Source organism: Wyeomyia smithii, chromosome 1 (assembly GCF_029784165.1).
Source record: "Wyeomyia smithii strain HCP4-BCI-WySm-NY-G18 chromosome 1, ASM2978416v1, whole genome shotgun sequence".
In the NCBI taxonomy this organism is placed as follows: Eukaryota; Metazoa; Arthropoda; class Insecta; order Diptera; family Culicidae; genus Wyeomyia; species Wyeomyia smithii.
In genome coordinates this window covers 15881501-15895294 of record NC_073694.1, presented here as the reverse complement: position 1 = coordinate 15895294, position 13794 = coordinate 15881501, and the positions used below count along the sequence as shown (strand labels likewise).

Below are 13794 nucleotides of genomic sequence, written 5' to 3'. Positions count from 1 at the left end.
TGACTTCATTCCGGCTCAGAGCGATCATTTGATAAGCTCCACCTCTTTTTTCAGTTGCTAAAGTTTTTCCTCAGTTTCGTAGCACGGATGCACAAAAATGATTTCTTGTCGAACCGGACCGATAGCACTCTCATTGAAGCAACAAAATAACATGTTTTGTGTCGTGTTGTGCAGCTTGGTTGAAGAGAATGTTCCCGTCGCATGTAAGCAGATTATTGCGTTCAGTAGACAGTAGATAGTGTATCCAGCGAATAAACACCGATGGTGCTCTCACACACGCAACGGTTTTAACCCGTATCTTATTGCGGTTTGTAACATCAAGCGATTTCGTTAGCTCGCTGGTGCGTGTTGCATCATGTTGCAACTTGGCAGCTGGGAGACGACGAAATTCTGTTTATGCTGATTGATTGAATCGACTACATATTAGCTCTGCATAGTCGAACTAACTGCTTTTGTGAATGCGTACTAACAGGGCAGTTAATTATTCAATGTCGGTTATGCTGATCGCAGCCTTTACGCTGCCCCTACAGTGGGGGGTTTACTAAATAAAGTGAAAGTAAAAATTAGACAACTACAACAGAATTTGATTGCATCCCGCACAGAATGTCTGCTTGTGTTGATGCCAGAAAATTATTAACCTTCAATTATTTTTTTATTTGCCTTGAAAAAAGCATGTTGCGGTTCAAAACCGGTTGCTAATTACAACCTTTGAGCTGCCCTAACATTGGGGGAATTAAGATACACGGACAACATGCTCTGTGGAAGCTATTTCACATTCAGTAAATTAGACGGTGCGACAAATGTGAATTGCTAGGATGCAACACAGAATGCTTGCTTGCGTTGACAAAAATTATTAACTTTCAATGACTTGTTTATTTGCCTTAAAAAAGGCATTTTGATTTCCGAAATTCGATTTCCTGATGGCAATCATCATGCTGCCCCAACACGGGGGGAATAATGGCTGTCTGGCGACACACGCTGAGAAAAAAGAAAATAGTAGGAGGGTGGTATGCAAGACACGACCGCATAGTTGACGTAGGACTACAAGCAAAGCAAAGCCTTGGTGCTACATTCCGTATCGGAACTCGACCTTCTGTTTATTATACACAGACTTCGCAGCCAACTGTTAAGTGTACAGGACAATTGCGGGGCTAGCGCTACGATCCTACTGACACTAACAGTCTCTCCCGGGCCGAGATTCGAACCTACGACGACTGGCTTGTTAGGCCAGCATCGTCCCTCGAGACCAGCTGGGAAATCTTCTAACAGGAAAGTATTCTGGTTCGGGTGGTAATATCAAGTATCTAGGTCGTCAGCCCAAATTCATCAAGCGATACTTCAATCGACTTGAAACTAAAACTTGGTGGTTATTTCTACTATTAAAGTCGTCTTTGACCACCTAAAAAGTCAAAAAGTCATGAAAAAAGAACCGTTCATTTTTGGCATGGTTCGATTTTGGCAACAGAAAAAAATCTGGCGTGTTGCCAAAATCGAACGGGGTCTGTATTTTGATTATTTCTTTGCAGCACTCTATTTTAGAAGAAAAAATATTCTCTTTAACATTCACAATGGTCCAGAAATCAAATTTAGGGGGAAATTTGGGTCTAGAGCTCTATAGCAATGTTTTAGAGAAAAACTTTTTTTACCAAGTTACTTAAAATTATTGGAGCTATAAAATTGTAGAACAAGGTTTTCTATCTACAAAAATAAAAAAAGTTATATACTTAACTTAAATTTTGGTCACCCTAAAATATTGCTATAGAGCTCTAGACCCAAATTCCCCCCTAAGTTTGATTTCTGGACCATTGATGAATACCTTTCATTCTAATACAGCGAATTTTCTTTATTAAGCGAAGAGGCAAGCTTTTATTAAATATTTAATTGAGTACGATTTAGTAGAAATTAAACTTCCTTCTATATCTATTTGTCTTGTTGAAGTTGGTTCACTCACCGATCACAAAGCGGCAAAGATGTCACATAAATTTTTTATTCCTGCAGTTACAAGCTCGTGGAAAAATATCGATGACGAAGCACAGTTTTAGTAGAAAATGAATATTCATAGAAAATTTGAAAGTGACATAGAATTTTAGGAACATGTTAACATTCAATTCAGGTCAATTTAAACATTTTATCAGTATACAAAATCAATCAGACAAAATTTGATCAGTTTCAAGATACCAAAGAACAACGAAGATACCATATTTGAAAGTTACTTGTCCGTTATCTTCGAAAATAAACTGGGCTAGAGTGATGCACAACATTAGCGTTAGCAATTAATGTTTGCATAGCGTTGTTCAATTACAAGTAAGGTTATGGAAAGTTATATTTCCTTACAAATGCTAATTCAAAAAAATTCAATTGAAATATACAAATACTAATGCCGGAACTCTAATATCAAGATGTAATGAATTTGGTTTTCCTCTATACCGCCTCCGCGGGATGCAACTAGTATTGTCATATTGCGCTAAATTCATTGAGCTAGTAAAATATTATCATCAGTACAGCTTGTTTAACTACCTATTCAAAGATCTGTACGGAGCATTTTGGTTTTCTGTTGTCTTTTTGATACCCTATATTCAGTTATTTAAATATATCTGAAAAAGCAGAGTGTAGAGTTCAAAAATAAACAACGCATTTTGTTGTCCCCGGCAGTGCAGCGTATTTTGCGGCACCCGAAAAATCATATAGAATTCTTATTAAGAATAGGTTATGTTTCCATTTAAGGTGCTTATTACGGGAGTCACTTCACGGTGAAATATATTTCACTCTCACGCTCACTTTTTTAGACCTATTCCCGATTCCACCTCAAGTGAGGTGACAAAAATCACCTCCGTAGAGTGAGATTGACAGTGAAGTGAAATTGAGAATAGGACAAGTGAAATGAGATTGTTTCCCAGCTCAAAAATGTCCAATTCCCAGAAAGTTGTTTTTCCGGTTTTTTTAGATAACACCAGATGCATTTCTAAGACATTCGGCATCAAAAAAAATGTTTTTTTTCGGTATCGCAAATTTCCTGAACTATTTTGCATTTTTTTCATCGGGCAAAAAAATGAAAATTTGACCGCTTTAAGGCACGGATCAAATTTTGATTCGCTTCGTTATTAAAGAATAAATCCAATATTTACCATTAGATCACAAATCAATCAACTTTAAGACTCATGGCATCTTCGTGGAATCATTTCACCGTTCAAAATGGTCGTGTAATAATTCCACGCGGAACGTCGCTTTTTCTAACGTGAGTCCCGTAATAGGGTTTTGTTCACTTCACTCTGATTTCACCGTGAAGGGACTCCCGTAATAAGCACCTAATTCTACCACAAAAAATCGAATACCCTATAATCGAATACCGTCCGCAGATACGTATTTCGGCTGCTACATGCAACCATCATCAGTGCTTATGTGGACTACTGTTTATACATTGCTCGGTGCAGTACTGTTGCCTGTGCCATCATATTCTCCTTCAAGACATCAGTTTTATTAACATTAACATACTTGTTAACAGCAGAACGTAATACTCTCTGATAGTGGAGGTGGTTACGAACTTTCCGAAAAAGCTTCACCTTCAAGACATCAAAATAGTCTAGGCTCATGGAAGCTAACATTAGTTGACCTATTGGGATGGGGAGATTCTGTCAATTTTTTTTTTGCCACTGCTATACAGGATATCTCTGCAGGCAGTTGGTGTCTATACATGAAGTCTGTGCCAGGCGTGCTCGCTTATGATTGGTACATTGTTGGTGAAAATTCGACCTTGAAACTTTTCAATTTTTACTGTTTAACAATGAAGTGATAAGGAAGATTGAAGAATCACAAAATTGTCCATCATTTTATCAATCCAACGACATATTGACTATTGTGATCCATCATGTGGTTACATCAGTATAACCGTTTGAAATCTTTCATTCCGACGTTACATCTTGGTTTAAGTTTTCGCGGAATGTATCTCGATATAGTGCGGTTAGACGTAGTCCTACGTCAAAACAGCGCTGCTCCTGAGACGTCGTGACCAACCACAGGGCTAGTGCTGCTGCTAAGGAAGGACAACTGCTGTTGTCGCTGTCTAGAACTATTATGAGCGGCTCCGGCTGAAGCAGGCTCTTATATAGGCCAAATAGCATATTTTCAATTGCAAGATAATGATCCTGTCGACCGTGCTTGGGAAGCAAGCATATAACGACCAATCAGAGGTCGAATTTTTCGTTTTGACAAGGCTTGACTATTTTCAATAGTACAATAGTGTGAATAGTAAAATTACAATTATCTTATTTTGGGAAGAATCTTAGAAGATTTTCCAATCTATTGCTGCAAGAACGAAGGAAATCTATCGAATACTAACCGATTTATAAGCATTTGAAATTGGACATATTTTTCACTTTTTTCGGTTTCGGATTTTCATTTCACATCCCTATGTAGCCGAACTTCCTAAGAGAAGTATTCTACTTCAAAACAAAACTCATCGCGTCACATTAACGCCTGCATCGTTGGATTCATCGTGCACTGCACGCATTGCACGCATTTGAACTCAATCGATCAGAGTGTGCGGTGAAAAAAAACTCAAACTATCGAGAGGAAGCAGATTCAAGTTGGATCCAAATTTGGAAAAGTGTTACTCAGTTCAACTTTGCACGAGTTCATGCCATCACTGCTTTTTTCCCATATAATCGTGTCCCAGTCTACTGCACCTTCAAGGGCCACTACCCAATCACCCGTTTCCGCATCTCGCCCATCACTATAAAAGCTGTTTTCAGCACATGTGTTGCCGTAGCTCTGGTAGATGACCATGACCATCCCGGAACCTACGTACCAAGAAGCCCTTCCAGCACATCTTCTGCAATGCTACGACGTCGAACCTGCGGGATTTCAATACTTCAGAGAGTACTCCTCCCCTGAGAAATTGAGAGACCGGCAGTTCCACGTTCCGAGTTTCCAATCGTTAGTCCGTTTTCGTTGCATGGGTCTGTGCCTATTTTTCCAGTCCGGATTTTTTTGTCCTCATTCATTACTTGTGAGTGTGGCTTGTAAGGCCTGCGCACCAACCCCCTGTCTCGCCGGAGGGCCATCGTGCACAACACTGTTCAGCGCCCCACGTTGGCACGAAGACGGTAATCGGCCGCCCATAACCTGGAGTACAGACGCCGTTATGAGCTACTCCCAAGATGGAAGACAGACGCTCGGAAACTCGGACGAACCTTCCTTCCCTGTCAGCATACGATCAAGTTCCCACCGGGGTTGGTTACCCGATTTTCTTTTGGTTGTCCATACCCTAGTAGTTTGCAGGCACCGCGTGGAACTCGGGATAGGAGTGGTTAGATAAATGGCTTAGGACCACGTGTGGGGTCTATTTTACTTGACACTGATGGTCCGTTTACCAACCTGGTCAAATTAACAGTATGTTTAACAAAAGAGTTGAATTTACTATCCAAAGTGTTGTACTGCTGCTGTTATTTCCGAAAAAAATGCTTTCGGTCAAGTAGCTCACGATGGCCAGAACCGTGCGGTGTTGAAGAAGGACGATGAACTGATCGATATGGCGTACGTTCATGTCAATATGTACTTGCTGTCTTTAGAATTTCGGTGAGACATAAAAATTTCACCGTGGACCAAGGCCGCGAATATTTTTCAAATGATCAATTCAAATACTACAAGAATCAAGACACCTGACAGCAAAACGGGGTAGCTGAACGCTTTGATCAGACGCTGGTAAAAAAGCTAAGATTAATTGGTCGGCGTGCGACCAGACCGAACCAAGCGCCAAAAACTTTATTTCGAGTGATCGGCGATCAAAGTTTAACCACCCCGTATGTTTCCTGCAAACTGCTGCAAAGAAATTTTGTTATAATACCATTATAAACTGTTCAAATGATTTAGTTTTATCATGAAAGATAGATTATCAAATTTAACATCTACTGGTGTCAAAAACTCAAATTTAAAAGAATGGCGCTTGGTTCGGTCTGGTCGCACGCCGACCAATTCTGCCCAATTCAAAAGCTGCTAAGATTTTGTGGTCGGAAGCGACTCCGACGGCAACGCACTTCATGAGCGGTTGCCCTACGGTGGTTTTCGCTGGAAACGTAAACCTTGCAGAAAACTGAATGAGCCCAAAACCATATCTTGACAGATTGACGGATCTTCGGATCTTTCAGCATCAGCAGAGAAACTAAATAAGACACCAAGAAATGGTAATGATTGGCTACGCTCCAATGGATACCAACTTTGGAACAAAATGGCGGGCAAAATTGTTATTACAAGAGACTTCAAGTTCAACGAAGATTGTTTCTCTTATACTGAGTTGGACACGGTGGTTCGCAAATCAGTAAGTGGCTTGTTGTTCGAAGTTTACGGCCACAGTCTCGTGGTCAAGCTAGAAGCACGGGTATTGAATACTGACGTGGCTGGAGTGATTTTGCTAGCCGGTTTTCTGCATGATGTTGGTGTTAACCGTTATGCAACCGTTGACGATCTATAAGGACAACCGTAGTTGCATAGGGGATGCCCTATTGGAATCTATTTGGACCGACAAGCGCTGAACGTTGGATGATTCGAATACCTATGACCTGGAAGAGAGAAACGAATACTACACTCAAAACAGAGAACACGCGTCATTTTCTGAAAGCGTGTAACTATCTTCTTGCTGTGACGCATGCATGACTCAAAGGAAGGAATACTGAATGTGCAAATATTACAGACTAATTTTTCGAGTCTGTGTTTCCTTCAATTTGCCATTGTATAAAAGTTTTTTCAAAGTTTCGAGTTTGACCGTGATGAAGTGTGTCCGAAATTGTAACCAAAGCCTTAAATCATGAGAAGCGAAAGTTTGATAATCGACGTTATAACAATACTCATCGCAAAAAAATGCTTATTTCTCCTTGGTTCAAATTGACAGTCAATGACAGCTCATTCTGGTTCATTTTGACACTCACACAGCTTCGTATCCGTTTCTTCCTCCCAGCCTATGACATGACGAACACTTGGGCTCCATAACCAAAAAACGGGTGACGAAGTAGGCACTGCCAAGCAGGCCTAGAGAAGTTGACAAGCGCTAATGGAGAAGGTTTTCAGTCATTCCCCTGCAAGACGTGCAATAATCTGTTTCTCATTCGTTAACGTTTGCCTGAGTATTTTTCCGTCCAAGTTCGATGTTATCCTGCAAGTTTTTATTTACTCGATAATGTCGAGAAATGGTAGTCTAAAATATGTCGTTTGAATGTTTCTGCTCGATAGCATTTTTGATCTCGTACACCGTCGCTCTCTGCTCCCCCGGAAAGATATTAGGGGACTGTTAAACTGTGTGTATGATATTAGACACGAGGTCTTCGAGGAGACTTATAACTCTGTTACACAGTAGCTATTTGCCTTTTCGAGCATGTGTTAGTAAGTGTCTACCATCAAGGGTGGGATTGGTTTAGGTTTGTTTTTAAGTACTTTACTGAGGATTTCAGACACCATCAAAATGGTAGCGTGGATCTGGTTCCGTTTGCATCGGCAATCCATAAGAAGGAGCAGGTTCATAGAAAACTCTTAGGTAATCTCCGGAGAGTCGAGGTTGGGTTCATTTGCACGATGGTTTTAAGGAATTGTCAGGCACCGGCCAATCCAGGAGCAGGGCAGGCGGTTGATGTGGGTAGTATGAGTAGTGGTACTCACTCGGAAAATATCCCTGTGGGTACCTACCCATACGGAATTATCGAATAAAACTAAAAAAAAGTAATGTTTTCTATGTTCGAAACTTAAAACTGTCACGCAAATGTACGAGCCATGTCGTTGAGCGAGAGTTTATAAAGCTACAGCTCATGCATTTCTACGCGATCCGCTATCAAATAAAATTTCATTTTCGAAAACTTCAAGAGCTGCTCTTGTGAATTTTTTTCATTGGTCAAAAAAGTGAGACTCCTTCTACTGTAAGTGAAGCCTTACCAGAAGTCCGATTAAGTTTCAATTTTAAATAAAGAGTTGAGCCTTAACGTTTGCATTAAGGAAATGCACGAAAATTGTCTTCACACGTACTAACGAAATAACCCATGCAGCATCCAACATAGTAACCCAAGAGTCAGCACAAAAAATTTAACTCGAACTCTAACCATGATTGCGAAAACATTGAAACTACTTCATTCCAAAGTGTGCGCGTTCAAAGAACGGTACACCGCCGCGTCGAAAGCGGATATCTTGCGAGACTTTGTGGACGCCGGATAAGCCCATTCCGGCATTTACAATATCTTGGCACTATTGGACAAAAATCAGCACATCGAAAGAAAGCCCGGTCCCGAACGGCCGACGACCCTGAGCGATAAGAAGCTCCGAAGGATGCTGAAGAGGAAGACCGAGGGATAAGTGGCTACATCACTGCGTGCGCTTGGTCCGGAGGATGGTACCACCGGCCAAACTGTGAAAATTACTTGGCGAAAATGGATGGCAACGACTGGCAGGGCACTTTACTTTACTTTACTATTTTACTCCCTCCATGAAGGAAGTAGGCTCCGAGTTGAAGTTCATTTCACACACCAAGTTCCCCGAAAAGGTGCTACTGTAGCTGACATTCAGCGAGAAGGGTATGTCAAAGCCGCTCTTCTTTCGCTCCGGACTGGCCGTGAACGGGGAAATTTATAGTAAGAAGTGCCTGCCAAAAGTTGGATCGTTCATCTAGAAATATTATTAAATGCATAAAGGAATGTACTGGCGGGATATGCCGTTGGCCCACTCGAAGCAATCGTTAGAAGAGATGGGGCGTCCCCTAGCTCGCCCCAGTTTCAGGGTAAAACTGAAGCGTAAGATCTACTCCAATATTTTTGTCGTGGAAATTGATAAATAATCCGATAAATCGTCCGCAATGGCGATTGTTCCGGTTAATTGCCGGAAGGCCACCCATGAACCTTCCCTACTCTTTACTACCCACTTGGGAAAATAGTGTGATGCCGGCGCTGTCCAGGAGGAGGTGGTGACGACCATGACGACCATGAAAAGTCTCTTCGTTATAATTTGAAGCCCTATTCCTACCAGATTGCTTCTTTTTAGTGACATCCTCTCAGATCTTACCAAAAAAGAATGAAAATGATCAGAAAGTAGTATAGAAATGATTGCAAAAATGTTTAACAATACGAAAGTGATTTAAATATCATCTATTTTTTTTCTTCCTTTTCCCAGGTCGTCTCCAACAAGGAAACCGACGAAACGCTGCTCTGCGTGGCGTTCGTATTCGAGGTGTCCACCTCGGAGCACGGAGCGCAGCACCACATTTACCGTTTGGTGAAGGAATAGCATGAGATCAATTCCATGTCCCTTACCGTAAGCCAGCATCAGCAACAGCAGCAGCAAAATCAGAGCCAAACTGTTGACAGCAGCGGTAGCAGCCTAATGTTAAGTAATCTAAGTAACCATAGCTACAATAACGGTAACGATAGTAACAATAACAATAACGCTAGCAGTAACCGTAATGATAACAGAGCAGGAGTAGGTGGAGTGTCGGGTGTGGAGAATAGCGCTGCTCTTGCGGCGGCCGTCGTTGACGAAACGTCGGCGGTGGTTCTGGGACTAGGTGTTGAAGCGGGCGGCGGTTTGTCGGCACTTCCGGCTACCGTGGTGGCCTCCGAGCCCAGTTCAGCGGTAGAGTCCCATGAGCAGCACTATAACAACTTGATGGCCGCGGCAGCTGCTGCCGTTGCCGTGCACCGCAGGTCGGTGAAGCAGGAATTTACCGGCGGTTTGGGCGGCCCAGCCAGCGATGACTTCCCGGCGGCTGTCCAGTCCCATCAGGAGCCTTCCTCGTCCACCGGTGGTGGTGTCGAGTGAGCTTTCGATTTTCCACCACGAACCTGCTTTTACTATGCCACGGCGCTGCTTTCTACGGTGTTGGTGTTCAGAGAGAACAATTCGTGTGCGTATCTTTCAAGTTTACTTCCACATCTACCGAAGCACCCGTACAGCAACACATTCTCACGCATACACACTCATACAGACACAGACTATTTTAAATTGTTTGTTTTGAAGAGAAAAAAAAACGAAAAACAAATCGTGAAACTAAATTTTAAGATGAAAAAACAGTGCCTATATTACGTGACAAACAAAACTAAAGAAGAAGAAACAAATTACAGCAAAAAGAGAGAAATTTGTGTAAAAAAAATACGAAACTGTAGAAACGAAAACAGAGAAAGAGAGAGAAAAAACTCTTCCTCACCTTTTTGGCCGAAGTGAGACAGTCTTTAGACAGTGTTCTACATATTTTGTTTGTTTTCCTCTTCGTGGTAGTATTAGTAGTATCATACTCACACACCCAACTCAGCAGACGCACCAATTCATGCAAAACACACACACTTACAAAGCAAACAATCAGCATTGATCTCATGCAGACAAACACAGGTGGACAAACTACGGATTGATTATGATTGTGTGGAAACAAAGATGAAGGCAGTTTCGCCATAAAACAAACAGCGAACTTGAGTACGCGTTAGCCATACTGTTTTTTTCGTCTTTCTACAAACAAACAAACTAACTAATGTCCCCGAGCTAAAACACAAAATTAACAACGGACCAGCAGAGCAATTGTAAATATTGAACACAGAATCATGCATACTCATACGAACACACACACAGACACAAGCGCAGATATAGAATAAATAATAGAAACGGTAACAGAAAATAAGAGCGCTGGACAATATTCCTGTTTCGTTTGTTGTCGGTTTCGTTCTGTAAATGTCGAACTGCGTTTCTAGAAGAGTTAGAAGAGAGAGAGAGAAAGCGAGACACATCATCAATGTGCAGCAGAAAACAAAAAAAAAACTCAATGTACGTCCATGAACCCTTTCTATTTTTTGTTTGTTTTCTCTCAAATTCGTTTTATTGTATTTATTTTTTCTTAATAGTAGGAGGGCTTCTACTTGTATTAAGCTTTCATCCAGTAGCGAGAGATTCGGCCCCTCCCTTCTTGCTTCTTCTGAGTGCATCAAGGGTAGAAGAATATGGAAAGAGAAAGGGGGGCACTATTTAAGAAATCATGCTATATTTATGTGTGACCCTCCACCGCAATTTGACAGCAGCAAAGTCAGTGCAATAAGGATGGGGTTTCACTTATTTTTGTGTAAAGTTACTGAGAAATGCTTTAACTTTTTAGTTCTACTACATAGTTTGCAAAAAGAGAGATGCCCCCTTCCCTTAAAGTCCTTTCTCAGTTTCCCACGTCACCGTACTTTATTTTTGTTTATAAAACATGTAAGCCTTCCCTGGTTTCCTCCACCCAACTCTATATTTTCGTTTCTTTTTATTCTTCCCATTCCCCTCCCGTTGGTACAGAGAAAAAGCTGGATTTCTTATTTTTATTCAGTTTATTTATTTTAACTTTAAACGAGTAATAGTTTGTAGGACGAGATTTTTCCCTTCTCTTGCTTTTCGTCTGAAGCCACCATTGGCGTTTTCTCACTCAAGAGAAAGCAAAAAAAAACTTAGCAAGCCAAGATATTATAATTGACATAGAGAAGGGTTTATTTTTATTTTATATTTCTGTTTTCGCAATAAGTAATATCTGAAAAAGTGGAAATAGATGCATACTGAAGAGGAAAGTGTAAGTGTAAAGAAATAATTCATTTTGATCTCCTAGTTAGTCAAATGCATTATTGTAAAAAAAGATAAAACAAAACAAAACAGAGAGAAACTAGAGCCGAGAAAATGTGCTTCTTTCGTTCGTACTATTCAGAATTTGAACATTAAGAGAAAAGAAAACCCAATGTAATCGAGACAAATAATCACGTAAACGTATGAAACAAAACAAAAAAAACACACACATACAAACATACTATAACAAACCGTAACCGAAAGAGCTTCATCTTCTGTGAAGAATGAGGTCCAAAAGTGAGAGAGCGAGAGCAAAATTGAAAAATCAAGAAACAAGAAAAATAATAAAACAACCAACAAGAAAGTGGCAAGAAAAAAATGTACATTACAGGGCGCAACTTATATTTGAAAAGGGAAGACGCCCATCTGCGTTAGCAAGCAAACAAAAAGAGCAAAACAAAAACACACTACGAAATAACAACAACAGGAACAGTGTAAATAGTGCAAAAGTGTTGAAAATAATGAAGCAAAAAAAAAGTTCATTTAGATAACAGACAGACAAGCGAAACTTTTTTAGCTAATGTGTAAGCTTAACTTTAGTGAAGATGAAGAAGAAAAAAAAACAATCATTCTCTCCGGTTTTCAAGTTTGTTCTCATCTATAGTTTTTCTTTTTCTACAACAAAACAAAAAAAAAAAACAGAGTAAGAAAAAAATGTGTTAATGTGTATATTCTGAATGGCCTGTTTCGAATCGTGGAAACAAAAGAAAAACTAGAAGAAGAAATGGTCCGTCAAATAATATCTAACGAAGAGTAAAACTGTCAAAAAAATGCAACAATAGCAAAGCAAAAATACACAACCATAGAAGACTACAGAATCGCATACACAAACAAGAGAAAAATCAGAACTCAATACCCGAAAGAAGAAACAGGACAAACAGACAGCAGCAAACTCTCCCCTCACCCCTTAAACATAGCTAATTAGGTAAGACGGATTTGATAGGACGGACACGGGACGGAACGCGTGTAGTTCGAACCAGGCACACACACATTCTCTGATCCAGCCCCGGTCGGTCGGTCGGTCGCCCCAATTCGCGGAACTCCGCCCCGAGGCGGATTATGCAAGGAGAAAAAGGAAATAAGTTAAATAAACTGATGAAAAGTTCTTGAAAAAAAAGTCGGAAACTCAAAAAGATTGTGAAAGCCCAGGGGAATGTTTCATTAAATCTCATGAAGCCTACCGTTAAATATATAGAAAGTTATCGCAAAAAACAAGCCTTACAGAAAGAAATACCACTAAGTAGATCTAAGCAATCGATGGTCGTGAATAGACCTGAACAATACTTGAAATTCAATTTTGCATTTTCTCAACAAATTAGTGTTTAGATTTCAACAATTTGGGTGATAGTTGAAGAAATCTGCCTGCGGAGACGGGACAACGTTAGCCAACAGTAACCAAGATAAGAGCCTGAGTTGGAAAAAATGTTTGTAGTTGATGCGTACGTTGACTTATAACAAAAAGTACAAGGGTTTGTACTCTAGTGCACAAATGTAGCTCTGATGTAGGACTAAAAATGATATCACAAATTGAGCTTCAACTCAATTTTATCTAGTTTTTTATCCAGTTTTCCACGAGTGGTAATGGCGGACAGTGCACGCAGCCCATTTTGACGTTTTAAGTAGGTCAGGGAATTTCCAATCGCAGTAACGGAGTAGAAAATATAACAACGTCGTTACGTAGCATAGCAACTTCAACAAGCAATGGGTATTTTGTTATTTAAATTTCGCATGCGCTGATCAAAATAAACATGAAAGTTGCTATGCTACGTTGCAAAATTTTTATGTTTTTAACTCCGTTACTGCGATTGAAAATTACCTGACCCACAGAAAACGTCAAAATGGACTGCGTGCAAGCTCAGCCCTTACCGCTCTTGGAAAGCTTGGATTGTTTGGTATTGCTAACATGCGGTGATTATGCTTGGAATTATTTATAGCGAATTTCTTTATTCCACCAGCTCACCTCGTTTTGACCTGGAAGCGCACTAACTGCTGTCAAAACCCTTCTTTATTCGCTCGATTTTGACCCAGTTTTGACCTGCCGTGCTTCCCAAAGCGCACTGTAAAATTTGACAGCTTCAACCTACCAACGCACGTGCTAAGTTCGTAAACAATTATCTGGCATCTCTTTCTTACATGCATCTTAAATGGCGATGACGTTTCATTATTCCTCGGCAGTTTTGCCCGCACAGCTATTAG

General features: G+C 40.5%; 1 protein-coding gene across 1 annotated transcript in view; it reads left to right on the top strand.

The window, feature by feature from the left end:
- LOC129718990 (protein scalloped) overlaps positions 1-10121 on the top strand; it is a 362904-nt gene extending 352783 nt beyond the window's left edge. Inside the window, exon 8 of the mRNA XM_055670289.1 lies at positions 9139-10121. Coding sequence (XP_055526264.1) covers positions 9139-9252 — 114 coding nt within the window. The 3' untranslated portion in view covers positions 9253-10121. The remainder of the gene's footprint in view (positions 1-9138) is intronic.
- The last annotated feature ends 3673 nt before the right edge of the window (positions 10122-13794 follow it).